Consider the following 14,530-nt stretch of genomic DNA (forward strand, 5'->3'; position numbering starts at 1 on the left):
ACATGTAAGGTCTATCAACAATTAGGAGTCTGCAAACCCTTGACCAATCATAGCGCCACACATGTCAGGAAATGCAGAGCTTGGTACACAACAAATACTTCCAGTAAGGCATGACTTACATCAGACACAGAGTTGAAAGAACAGCCATGATCATGATTAGCATGCACACCTAGGCCATTGCATTCAGGTTCCACATACTTGTAGCACTACATGTGGAAGTACATCCTGCTAGGAAGTTCTACCTACAGTTTAATAAGTACCTTGGTAAATAGGGAAGCAGAAGTCTATTGGAAAGCAATTTGCTGTACCAATCTTGGAGAATGTGGGTCTGACAGGCTGACTAAATCTGAGCTGACTTCCAGTGCGACTCTTGTTGATACAAGTGTCATCCACATGACTCACCCCAGTACTCACTGTGGTGCCTACAGGAATGGCCTACAATCCCTAGATAATACAATAGGATACGCATTGGCCAACTCAAAACATATGAGTAAATTAAATCCCACTCATGGAACAAGATAAATGATTGTCCAACGCATCACACCTTGCTATGCGTTCAACACACAGGAGTCCATAACCAGCAAACACAACACATAACAGACATATCAACACTTACTGGAGTGGTCGGTGTCCTCAAATGTAGCCACCTCTCCCACAGTGTAGGGTGCCGGTCCACCTGTAAGGCATGGAAGGAAGAAATGTGCTCAAAATCTGTGCACAGACCAACAATTTCATAAACATATACAATGTGTAGGCTGAATACGGAAATGGCAGCCATTCAGACATGACAATACTGCATCTGATATATCACGGACAACTTGTACATAGCATGGGTCTCCTGTGACAGTTACACACATATCTGCATACATGCAGTGGCCCTAACTATCATGTGGTGGCAAACATGCCCCGTCATTGGTGACCAGAAAAAAATATGGAGTGTAATCGTCTCATCATGTGCATCCAAGAGAGACATCCAAAGCCTGGTTACTTGAGGACTGCATTACCAGTCAAACAGCCTATGTGGCCATGACACATTTATTACACATAGGTACAATGTACAGAGGGACAGGGACTTTTGTAAGCCCTCATGTTGTTACAGTTTCTTCATTTGATGTGGCCCAGCTATGGTGATTTGCACCAACTATGGAGATGTGAACCCATGTGCATACCTTTGCACTGCCATCCCTAATTGGAGTGTGGCACAACTAACTCCAAGCAACATTCTAAGATGTTAGCTGAGGGCACCTTACACCTTTTCACAATGTTTTCAAATCCAGATCTGACATGTATCCAAAAAGATAAAGGACCACGATAATCCCTAACATTCATAGAACTTCTGTGAACGCTTTCCTTACACAGTCACCAGACTCACATGAGACATATGTCTGAGCCACTTTGCTATCATCAATTGACGTGAAGCCAGCACTCATTTTCTGCATCATGTAGTGATTCTAAAGTCAGTCTAGCTATTGCGTCAACAAAGTAAGCCAATATGTTGGTACATCTTTACTTCTCTGGCAAATGTGCCCTATATAGACATGATTGGCTCCTATTTTGTTTGGTTGTCTGACACAAAGGCAGCACCAATTTACTTCACGAAAAAATATCCTGTAAGTTTGCTGAGCACCTGCTACCTGACAGCTAGCAATTGTGATCCTTCCCATAGTGCATCAATTATCCCAGTATGTTTCCCCAGCATTACACACAGTCAGCACCTTAGCTGGCAGACATTGTACAAATCATCTGATGTCACTACAGAGCATTTAATCGTGCACACTTACATGATTAGTACTCACCAACAGGGCCACCAATCACGATGCCCAGGTGGTCCAAGAGATCCGGCTCCCTGGTGATGAGGTCAGCCCACCGGTGCTTCAGCTGGTGGTCACTCCTCTGGCTGGTATACACACACTGCAGGTGATGCAGCACCTTTCCCCACCAGATTCTACGCACCTTTGTGTGATACCCCTGTATCACCCTGCCTCGATCATCAGTGGCAAGAAATGGCACACAAGCCATATGAAGCCCCCCAACTCCTCTTCACCCATCCTGCCAAGACGTGGCCTACCAGACATTGTAGAAATGTGAAAGGGAACAGGGGTTAAAGAAATAGAAAGGGGAAAAGGGGGAAAGTAGGGGTACAAATACAGAAGAAAAGTAAACTTAACCACTAAAAGAGCCCAACTATCCCCAAGCTAGCACTACCTACAACAGACTCCCACAAACAACAAAAACACTAGATGATAGGACAAATGTACACAAAACACAGTAGGACAGTATACCTCCAAAATATTTATTTCACAAATTGACAATAGAGACAGCACACAGGACACAAAAGCACAAAATATATGGACACCACTCTGTACACAGCCGCACAGTCTAGAAGAATCATAGACTGCAAAATGAAAGTGAAAGTACACCCACTGTACATGATCTGTAAACAGGATATCCTATTACATCACTTCCTGTATAAAATGTCTGCCCTTTTTCGCGTTATGCGTCATACTTTTTTCACGCATACAGTTTGTGCGTCATTTTTTTTGACGCACAGGAGTGAAAATTAGCCCGCATCCAAATAATAGTAAATAGCCTGTACAATTATCTGGATGCGGCCTAATGTTCACTTCTGTGCATCAAAAAAATGATGCAAAATCAGTATTGGTGTACATAAAATGACGCATAACGCTAGTAACGTCAAAATTTCAGTGCATGAACTGGTTTTGGGCTTTTTTTCTGTTTTTATGTTATGTTACATTTGGGACACATCAGAGATAGCCTGATGGCACCCACTATGGTGTTGATGGTGTATGTTCACATATGTGACATCATACTGCAGATGACCATGATCCGCTACTTCCTTCACAGTATTTTGACGGTTGGCTGATGCACTAGATGGCCATATGTGTGGCCAACATATATGTATTGCACAAATTGGGCATGTTTGGCATCAGGAGAGGATAGAAATGTGACGCACATATGTACAATACCTAAATTCCTTTGGCTCAATGTGTGTGCTGTGGCAACTAATGTATTTGTTGACCAAGTGTGTGTGTATTACATGATGCATTATTGCACATTTGCTTGTATGAATGTGACGTCCATGTGTCCAAACCTTAGATGCAAGTCATTGTGGAAATGAGAGAGGACATGTGTTAGTCATACATGTAGCAAAATCCGTAATGTGGACTTCCAAGATTTAGGGTAACGTAGACACCACATATGACAAAGCATGCACCAGATAGATGGCAGACGCTTGTTCATGTCAATGGTCCACATTTTCAACATCCTATGTCGTAGAGCTTTGGTAACAGCTTCCTAGGCACTAGTTGGTGAATCCCACAGTGAGTCATACACATGCATTGAGGAAGTGGGTACCATGTTGTTTGCCCAGACAGACAAAGGTGAATCACAAATGTATGATGACACCACAGTTGAGGTCATATAAGTGAGCCACAACTCTCAAGTGGCTGTGGTGGACCAGCAGACGAGGCAGCACGTGTCCACATATTTCCAGTGATCAATTGCACATAGGTGTCTTGTTCATGTGTGTGGTCCAATGTTGATCCTGTATATTTTTGGGGGTGTAATTTGTCACAGTTCGGTCCAGGACTCATCATGAGTCAGTGGCAGCTATTCCTGTATCTACTGAGTATCCTTTGTTGATCAATGTGAGTAAAGTGGATGTGGACATGAGAACCTACATGGGATGGTCCCACCCTGTCACTAAAGACGTGTAATGAGACAGTCAACAGGGCAACCTTGGTGTGCTGAGTGAGATAATGTCTCAGGTGTCATGTTTCGGCAGGTATCATTACAACATTTGTACATAGGTTAGCCTCGGCAATTCCCACTGCATCTGGGAACATCATAGCCTCTGTGCTGATTATTCTGGCAGCTATTCACCACACACGGCCCATCAATATGTTGTGAGCAATGTAGTTCTGTGTGTGAACTGTCAGGGTCCTGACATGTGTGGATTTTTCATGGACATTATCAGAGGTTGCTGGTTCTGCTGAAGGCCCTCTACCCAATCCCTGCATACGGCCATGGGACACTGTCACACTTTGTCAATCATGCATAAATGACACCCAGACAAGGGATGGGCCATGAATTTTGGTTTTCACAGAGGATTTAACTCATATGGTACAGTTAAAAGGCAGATGATGCTATACAATGTATTTGGGTATGCATTGAAGAAGCACATGCCCAAATACCCCCTGATGAATGAGAGGTTTGCTAACACAAGTGTGGTACATATGTAGACACAGGGATACTTTAGTGTGACGCACAGACAGATGCCAGTCAGGCTGACAGAATGCAGGGTGAATCAGGATACAGCAATTTGACAAGTTACATAATCAGTGGTCTGACTAAGACTGTTTGGAGGATGAACTAGACAGTTGACATGTCTAACTGTGTATGGCCTGTGTTTTTGAAGGTGACAAATTAACCCAAGGGCTGTGTTACACGGCTTAATTAGTATCAATGCTTAGCGGTGTATTTGACAAAATGCCAACTCCTATGCTGTTCCAGGCATCAGCAGGGGCAGTGCTTGTTGAAATGGGTGGTGTGCATGGAGGTGATCACAGGTGTGGGCTGCATCTGTTTCTCACAAGTCCTGTAGGTGAGATTTGCATTCTAATGGCCAACAGACATTTTCACACAGGAAGCAATCTACAGGTGCTAACAGGGCTTGGAAACTAGAAGCCAGTGTATTAATTGACCTGAAGTCCATGCAGTCAGATGTTCTATTACAATGGCATACCATAGGAAAGGGTATAGCACACTGGATTGCTATTGACAAGCTGTGTGTGTAGAGGAGGGAATATCAGGGTACACATCTTAGTATACCAGGGACCTCTTCAGACAGGTGGGTTGTGACCAGGTGCATGGGTGTGTCAGGAGTTAGGAAATGGGCTGACATGTACATGGAATGTCATGTGCACAATGCTGCTCATATGTGTGGCACTTGTGCTGTCTATGTACTGCTTCTATGGAACTCTGGTCACAGATAGTCCTTGCAAATATTGGGTGCACTTGGACTTACTGCTGTCAAGGGTCTGGTCAGACATTCCTGTTACTGATGCAAAAGCACATCAACTGCCTCATGTATGAGGCTTGTTTTCCCCTTATTGAGTGATGGTGTCTTAGTTGTGTGCCATATGCTGCGTTGGACCTTGATTTCAACATGTATGTGTGAAATAGGTGTGGTCCTCTGCTATTGGCCTTCAAAGGAGAAATGTACATGATATATGTCATTTACAGTGTGTGTGTATTTGACCATTGTATGTTACGCATCACATTAGCTCTGGGATTTTCAGTGTCCTAATCGGTATATCAGCAATGCTCCATGAGGCAACACTCTTATTCTGATAGTTAGAGATGAAGGTGTGCAAAAATGAATGGCCAAACAATGATATGGTGATTATTATAGGTGTTTATTTAAATTAGTTCATATAGTGGTGATGGTGATTATATTGAAAAGAAATTGTTCACGGTATGTTGCCACCTGCGTATACCAGTGGACGTGTTCTGTAGTTCCCCCTCATGTTGCAGGCCACCATCCTCCTCTTCCTCCACTTCAGGCATGTGTGGCTCGGGGTCCATGAGGGGAATGTTCCTTTTGATGCAAATGTTGTACAGAATAGCACATGTTAGGATGATCTAACAGACTATCTCCGGGGAATATAGGAGGCTACCACCAGTGATGTCGAGGCACCGGAACCTTGACTCGAGGATGCCGAAGGTCCTCTCGACTATGGTGCGTGTCCTCCTATGTGCGTCATTGTAGGCACACTCTGCTGCAGTACTCGGGTTGCCAATAGGTGTCATTATCCATGGCTTGATGCCATACCCCTGATCGGCTGCAGAGAAAATGAAGGGGATCATGTTGATGTAGCTAGCCCCATTGAAATCACCTTTCATGGCAGTAGTTGTCTTGTGTTGTCTGTGACTCTTTTGTGTTATTATGTCGCATCCTAGGCTTGTAGGATGTACCATCTGCATTGTGTTGTTTCCTTGGCTGAATGAGTGTTTGCCTGCTGACCGGTTGTCAGCAGTATGTTTTGGGATTTGCAGTACAGTGTGCCCTCCCTAGCATTGTGACTTGTGATACAGGTGTCCGTGTGTCTTCACTGGGGGTGAGATGATAGTTCCATACACAGATTCATTTTGACAGTGTTGTTAACACGTTCATATCAATGTACCCTGGACATCCCATGCCTTTAGACTTATGCAATGGATTAATGTAAACGTCATTGGGACACTTACAATTTGCAAGGTGACATTTAGGCAAACCACTCCACACGTTGTGATCTTTCACGTCTTAACATTAGACTGTACACTAATTTCCGATGTGTGACAGGTTCAATGGTGACCTAAGAAACATGCCTAGCGGTGTCACGACCTCAGTGTGTTCCTGCCGACATGTTGCTGTTGTGGAGAATGTGTTGTGTGTCCTAGAGGGTTGCTGTGCAGTGTGTATATATAAGTAGGTTTTTATACTTACCAACAAGTAGTCCATTGCCATACCGTCCATCCTGGAAGTGTTCATTGATGGTGCAGTGACGGAAGATGAATGAGTCATGGACACTCCCAGGATATTTAGCCAAGATGTTGGTGTTCAATCCTTGGTGATCGACAATGGCCTGCACATTTATAGAGTGTGTGTGCTTCCTGTTGCGGTAGAGATGTTCAGTTGCAGCAGGTGGCACAAGGCGTACATGTGTGCAGTCGATTGCACCAAGGACGTGTAGGAAGCCACTAATGAGGTAGAACCCATGTTTTGTTTCCTGCTGCTTCTGCAATGTGTTAGGGAAACAGATGTGGCAAGGTGTAAGTCCAATGATGGCATCCAGTACTTTGGGCAAAAGGCAGAGAATGATGGTTGTGATATTCCGGCAACCAGGGCACCAGTTGTTTGAAAAGAGCCACTTGCCAGCATGTGAAGTACGGCAAGCAGCTTGGTTTCTGTTGGGATGGTGCGGGGTGTCAGCAAAGTGGGTGCCAACTGCGGCTCAATGTTTCACAGCAGCTGCTGAATGGCTTGCCAGTTCAACCTGTACCTCTGGATGATGTCGTGCTCCCTGAGGCCATTAAGGGTTGTTCTGGGGCGGAATATCCTCTCCTGCCTTCTGCGCTGCCTTTGGGGTCCCTGCTGGTGTTTTGGTAGCTGCTGTTGTAGCTGCTGGACTCTGCGTCTGCGTGCACGCTGGATAAGAATCACCTCCATGTCTCCCTTTTGCTGCTCTGCTGCTCTGCTGTTGCTTCTGTGTGTTCTGATTAAATACAGGTGTTTTTGCCCCATTTTAACGCCTGCCCTGACCCAGGCCTTAAATTTTGATGCAAATCGGGCTGAGCGTCATTTTCCGGCTCCGCCTCCCGGCCGTGCGTCATTTTTGCCCGAAAGCATAAATACGACGAACGGGCGTTTGTCATTTTTTGGACAGGAACATCCATTAATGCAAGGCGGGTTGCCGCATCCAAAAAATGACGTACACGGTGGACTTTTGTCGGCCGCGGGCTCGGGCGTCAAAGTTTCAACACAGGGCAACGTTTGTGCTGAATGTGCATCAAAAGTTTTGACGCACATTCGGCGCAGACGGAGTATAAATATGCCCCTGCATCTTTGACTTGGATTCATACAACACTCTGCATACCAAGATTTAAGGTACTTAAGTGTTCAGTAGGCCTAACTGGTCCCTGTAGCTGGCCCACGCTCCATTGCAGTGAGCCTGAACTTTTGACTTTGTCCTGGTCCAGCGCAAACAGATAAACTCAGTTGGTGTTTTGTGTTTTTTGGTGTTTTTTTTCACTTAAATCTTTAAAATTGCATATCTCTGGTTCCACTGATTGGATTTTTATCATTTTTGGTCTTGTTTCATTTTTCTAAAAACAAGTTCTATTTTTCTAACTTGGTGTGGGATTCTTTTTGTGTAGTGTTATAATTTTATTATTTTTTCAAATGTTGCACAAACATTTTATACATTGTTTTTAAGTTCAGTCTGACTGCTCTGTGTCACGCTACCAGAGGGATGCGCACAGATTAATCTACGGTTGGTGCATGTTTCACCCTGACAAGGATTGTGGTTGCTGCTTGACCAGGGCTCACACCCCAGTCATCCAACAAACAGATTTCTCAAACATGTCCTTAAAACATCTCATTGAATAATGTAGCTGCAACAAAGGTGTGTGCAATTTGCAGGTCACATTTTCTGATGACAGCATGTTATCGCTTTTAGATGGTGAACCTGCAGCTCAAAACTGTGTATAACCTTTTTATTTCAAATGCCTCACTGGGTTTGTGCACCGTCTGCTGAGAGCTGAGTGTAAATTGCAGGTTACAGTTTCTGATTCTCAGCATGTGTTAGTATTGTGTGCATGGGGGATAAACAAGATATTTCACAGAGGAAAGTGTAGTCCATTCACAATGTTCAGCCATTGAAAGACATCAGTGTCTTATCTGGCATAAGTTGTGTGTTCCTATTATTGGATTTCTTGTCTTGAGTTGTGCTTTTAGTTGATCTAATTCACGCCACCACACACCACGTCCTACCCATGAAAATGAGGCAACTACAGGAACAGTGGCATTTGTCATATAAATAGGCTACGAAAATCACTTTGGTGAACAATCTTAGTGAAGCATCCTTCCACAACTATTTCCGGATCCGACCAGTTTTGCTGGTGAAATATTTTGCAGATTTAGCAAAATGTTAGTTTGGCAACAAAGCTATGAACATGCTATGCTCCTCGCATGTATTCTGCTAGTTCAGGAGGTGTGATTTGGAAGTAAATTAGTAATGGTGGTACAGCTCTCGTTTTAAAGAAGTCAATTCTTACCGGATGCACAATAAGAAAATTCAATTTCATATTCACCATTTTCCAGCAGTATCTCAGGAGCCACATAGGTTGGCGTTCCACACACTGTGAATATGGGTCCAGTCACATGCACGGCAAGTCCAAAGTCAGCTAGTTTTAGAGTAGTAGATTTGTCTGGATTATGCTGTATCTGTAAATGACATCAAAAAATAACATTGGTTTTAATATGTGCTAATAAAATATATTAACAATGAATTTCAGACTTGCAACCAGTGAGGCAGAGACAAGACCTATGTATGCTGGTTGAGGAAGAAGAGCCCTATTTAAATATATCTACCGTTATTGTGAAACTTTTCCCCTGTCATGGTAGGAGTCGCCTCAGGGGAAACCTTCAGTCGCAATGAAGGTTGGCCCATAAAAGGGTGCAATACTTATTTCACTCAATATTCTCCGACACCAAAGAGATTGAAATTTAGGTGCAATGAAGAGCACCCAATTATGACTACTGTCCTCAGAAAAGGGCATAACCTATAGATTTTCATGCTTATCTCACCAAAATCTGTATGTCCCGTTGGGGATTCGTCCTCTTCCCCTGGTAAATTTCAACAGCTATAACCTAATCAGATCAAACATCTTATTTAAATACTCAACAGTCTGGCAACTAAGAGAGGCTACTGTAATCAAGACCCTACTGTATGCAATTTCACTATGCCTGCATAGCACGATGACTTGGCCACTAAGTGACATAGGACCAGATGTATCAAGCGTTTTTGGATTTGCAAATAATGCGAATGTCCGTTTGCGAATGCAAAAATTTGTTTTCCGATGTATGAAAGACATTCGCAGTGTGAAAATAAGAAATCGCTAAAATAGCGAATTTTTGCGAATGAGACATGAATTAGCGTGCCGCAAACAGCGTATCACAAATAGCGTCATGATTTACCGACTCGCACTTTGCGAAAAACGCTAATTGCGATACAGATTAGCGAATCGCAGATAGCGAACCGCTAAATCATGACGCTATTTGCGATACGCAGATTGCAACACGCAAAAACGGATTCGCAATGCGATGCATCAAAAAATAGCAATTTGCGATTATTTGCAGAATGGCCGTTTGCACATGCAATTTACCACGAACTGAAATCAGGTGGTAACCAGATGCAACCTATATAAAAAGGCCCAGAATGCCTCAGCTCCTCTTCCACAATGGCTGCACTCTACGTCATGGCGAGGAGAATGAGGATCTTGGCAGGTTTGAGGAGAGAGAGGAGGAGACAGGAGCGCGTTTTCAGAGTGCACATAACCCTTTTTGATCAGACTGAGGAGGAAATTTATGAGAAGTACAGGTTAAGCTCAGCCATGATACTTGACCTGATAGCTGAGCTACAACCCATGCTGCAGCGAAACACACACAGGACCAATAGCATACCCACCCATTATGCTCCCGGCACCTACTAGCCTCAGGGAGCTATCAAGGGGTCATAGTAGCAGCTGGAAGGGTATCAAAGAGTGCCCTCTCTCGATTTTTCAATGCATTTCTCAATGGCATGCTCAGCAGAATTCAACTATACATAAGATTCTCCAACACCCCATAGGCATTACAACAAACTAAAGTTAATTTCTACCAGATAGCACAGTTCCCACATGTCCTAAGTGCCATCGATGGGACACACGTAGCAATCTGTCCACCATCGGCCAGCGAGTATGTGTATCGCAACTGTAAAAACCATCATTCTATGAACATACAGGTGATATGCAATGCATCCTACATCATTACCGATCTCGTGGCCAGATACCCAGGGAGCACACAGGACTCCTACATCTTTCGCCACCGCGGGATACACACAAGACTGCTAGTTGGGGAGTTTGATGAAGGATACCTACTAGGTAATTTGTTAGTTCAGAGTAATGCATTGATGTAAGCGTGACGTCAGACAGCACATGTACTCATTTTACTCTCTGTGCATTCAGGAGACAGTGCCTACGCTGTGCACACCTCTATGCTAACACCCTACCTGAGCCCTGCAACTCCAGCAGAGAGAAGGTACAATGCTGCACATAGTGCAAACTGCCATGTGGTGGAGCGCACTTTTGGGCTGATGAAGAGCCGCTTCAGTTGCATCCATAAGAGTGGAAGTGCACTACAGTACAGCCCAGAGACGACATGCAAAATTGTGGCCACATGTGCTATCTTGCACAACATAGCAACCACCAGGGGCATACCAGTGGAACTCATGGAGCCAGACTCAGATGAGGATGATGATCCCTTACCACCCCTTCAACCAGCAGACAGGACCAGTGCAGCAGAGGGCAGGCAAAGACGTGCTGACATCACACACAACCATTTTGATGTAAGTAATGACAAATCCACTTAAATGAAATGTATTTCTGTATTTACCATCTTTATTACCTTGACTTCAGGTAAACAATGTGTCATTAGGACATAGCTATTCAAAATGGGCAGACATGAACAATTCACAGTGTCACACTATTAGCATCATGGGATGACTGTATTTCTACATGTGTAGGTGGTCCCCTGTAGCCCTCAACATCACTTCTTACGTCTACGCACTCCACTTGAGTGCTCTGTGCACTCGCTGGCACCTCTAGTAGCAGGTTCACATGCAGTACTGTGTCTGGCACTGCGACGCCTCGGATCAATCACAGGGACTGTCAGACTGCTGAGGCTAGAGGACTCCTCACTGTCCCCACCACCCAGTTCGCTAGTTGTGGCACTGCATGCTGTTTGCATGGCATCCAGTACGTTGGTACTTTGCACCAATCCCTGTGCAATGTCCTGAATGCAATGTGCCATCTCCACCTGTGTGGCAACGGCACGCCGTGAAATCAGTGCTGTAGAACTTGCGAACCGATTGACGGATCTACAGAAGCTATCAAACCTTTCCAAATATTGGTGATGGCGCCTGCGCTGGCTGACGCACTCCTGACGTATCTCAGTGCAGAGTTCCGCAATGGCCTGTGTCAACTCCTTGGTATTTTCAGCAACTGTTTGCTGTCCCTCAATCAGATTCTCCAACTGCTTGTGTAGGAACCATATATTGCTGTTGTGAGACACAAACTGTATGTGCAGTGTCTTCAGTTGTTTGCATTGCAGGCGCTGAACCTTCAGCATGGAAGCTTCAAGGCTGCCAAAGATTGATGGGCCGCCTCCTTCTTCTGTGCACTGTCTGCCTGCGTTGTGGTGCCTCCTGAGGGGAGTTGACTCTCGCTGGTGCAGGGACTGCTGTCTTCCTGTGGGACTCGCCTCTGGTGGTGGTGTGGGTTCGTGTTCTGGCATTTCATCTGAGTCCAGGTTATACTCCACAGAGCGCTGCGCAACACCCACTGTGTATATTTTTTTCTGGATGTCAGACCAGAGGTTCCGCTTCTCACTCTCAGGTACTTGGAGTGAGTTTTTTCCAAATAGTCTATCATGGTTCCCAACAACCTCCTCAATGAGCACCTCCAATTCTGCCTCACTAAATTTGAGCTTCCTCTTCCTGTCTCCCTTCTCCTTCCCATTTCTAGCATTGGCCATGTTGCAGTTTGGTCCTGGCCTACTCACAATGCTGACTCCCTGGTGCTTGGCTGTGCCTCTCTCCCTGCTCCTGTGGGTGTGGCTCCTGGAAACAGCATGGGCTGACTCACTTCCTGGTTGTGATGTCATCAGGCTGTTCCGGTTTGCCGTTGTCACAATTTCCGATTTTCAATTACCGAATCGCAAATATTTTTTGCAATTTGGTATTTGCATCTCGCAAATTGCGTTTGCGAATTTTAAGAAATTGCTATTAGTGATTTTCAAATTTGATACATCGCTTTTTGCATTTCTTAAAGTGAGATTTCTTAAAAATCACAATTTGAGAATCGCTAACTGGAATCTTGATACATGTGGCCCTTAATTCTTAGAAATGTAACAACAAAATGTGGGTCTATTTCCAGCAGAGACCTTGCAAGTGTCCTGGGTGTTCTTTGTGGTTTCTATCAGTATGTCAGGAGCACTTACAGAACTTTGTCTGGAAGGCCAGAGTGATTTACATAGCAAACTTCCTAAGGCTCGGATCCAATGAAAATTGTAAACTGGGAGTTCAGTGAAGCATCATTATTGGGAACATCATCATTACACGCCCAATGACAAGATGAGTGATGTCTGCATCCTCAAATCTATAAGCCCTTCCACCTATCCTAGTTATAGGGGAGGGTAAAAGAGGAGAGTAAATAAGAATCCTGACACTTTATGGGGGAATCCGGTTACGACACTCTTTTAAATTAGGCTCTTCGAGGTAGTTAAAAGGACATTGTACTGCATTTAGGGCCATATGTACAAACACATTTTTCCATAGACACAGAATGGGAAAAACTGCTTGCTACATCTGGCCCTTGGTGAGCACAAGTTGTCTTATACACAAAACATTTGTAAATACCGCTCTCAACCACATTCTCATGTTCTAGAATAAAACATGTTTACTTCCACAAGTGTATGTTTGAAAAAAATATTAGAGTTGGAATCAAAAGAGTACATTTAGCTAAGTATTACTTCATAGACGTGGAGTCCTGAATATTAACCTTTTGCCCATTCTTCCTTTGTTGAGCCCCAGGGCTCATTAAAACTGCAGTTCCTCTTCCTTCTTGACGTAAATGAGTTCCCCCAGGTACTCTGATTACCACCAAAACACCGGATTTGCGTATTGTCTCCACTGCTCTCGGGGGAGCGAGTAGCGCTCAGTCAAAACAATAAAAACAGATTTTATACTATGAAGAAAAGTAAAGCTCACGATAGCCCTCAAAACTTCAAACTCTTTATTGAACAGGTGAACTACGTTTCTTGAATCACAGAGATACTTTTATGTTGCTATTATCAGCATCGTCAGTTTAGTTAAAAAATGTATCTGCTGGAGTCGACAAAGGCCGGACAGGGCTTGTTTTTTCCATCAGGCACTTTCCCGGTTGCAAGGAGGCTGGTTTTAAAGGGCGCTCCTGGTGTCTGTGACACTTTCTCCAGCTCCCTGAGGTTACCTGCAGCAAGCACAGGGAGGCTTCATGGGAGAAAGAAAGGGAGGGAAGGGAAAGGTAGATAGAAAGCAATCAGAGAGGGAGAAGAGAAATAGGAGAAAGGAGACAGAATAGATGGATGGAAAGAGAGCAGTAGCGGGAGAAGAGGAAGGGAGCGGGGCTGGTTTGAGCATTTTTGCCAAGCATGAAGAGTTGTGCGCCACACACTTAAATAAGCACACAGGATAGATTTTATTTTCTCATGTATTTAAGTCTTGAATTAAAATAATATTTTTGCCGAAAAATATCGAGCGAGAAAACAAGTGCAGCTGCAAAATTAAGCCTTGGAGACCTTGGCCACAGAGGCCCTGATTAGGAGCAGGGGGTTAAATTCCAACCCCAGTGCATGCATGATGTTGAACAGCAATCGGAATTAAAAGTTGTTAACTGTTATTTCCTTTTAAATGTTGCCTGTTAGATGTTAAAACGTGCCAAAATGTATTGGGGAAAACATGACTAAGGACCACATTGTGCATGTTATGCCTCATTTCCAAGTGAAAAACAAACAGTAGGGCGTACTTACCTCACTCAGTAAATTCCTCAACCCAGAAGTAATGTTTTAACAGGGTACAGTAAGTTCTCGACTGTTTTCTAACATGCTAAGAATTGGGGCTAGGTCACCCTCCTTTGCTGGATACTCAGTGGTGGATGTCGGTGGGGAGCC

The 14,530-nt window shown here is 44.2% G+C and overlaps 1 protein-coding gene across 1 annotated transcript in view; it reads right to left on the reverse strand.

Moving 5' to 3' along the window:
* The window catches only part of DCLK3 (doublecortin like kinase 3), a 152,729-nt gene that overhangs the window by 39,593 nt on the left and 98,606 nt on the right, over positions 1–14,530 (reverse strand). The window contains exon 3 of the mRNA XM_069214970.1: positions 8,875–9,007. Coding sequence (XP_069071071.1) covers positions 8,875–9,007 — 133 coding nt within the window. The remainder of the gene's footprint in view (positions 1–8,874; positions 9,008–14,530) is intronic.

Source organism: Pleurodeles waltl, chromosome 2_1 (genome assembly GCF_031143425.1).
Source record: "Pleurodeles waltl isolate 20211129_DDA chromosome 2_1, aPleWal1.hap1.20221129, whole genome shotgun sequence".
Lineage (NCBI taxonomy): Eukaryota > Metazoa > Chordata > Amphibia > Caudata > Salamandridae > Pleurodeles > Pleurodeles waltl.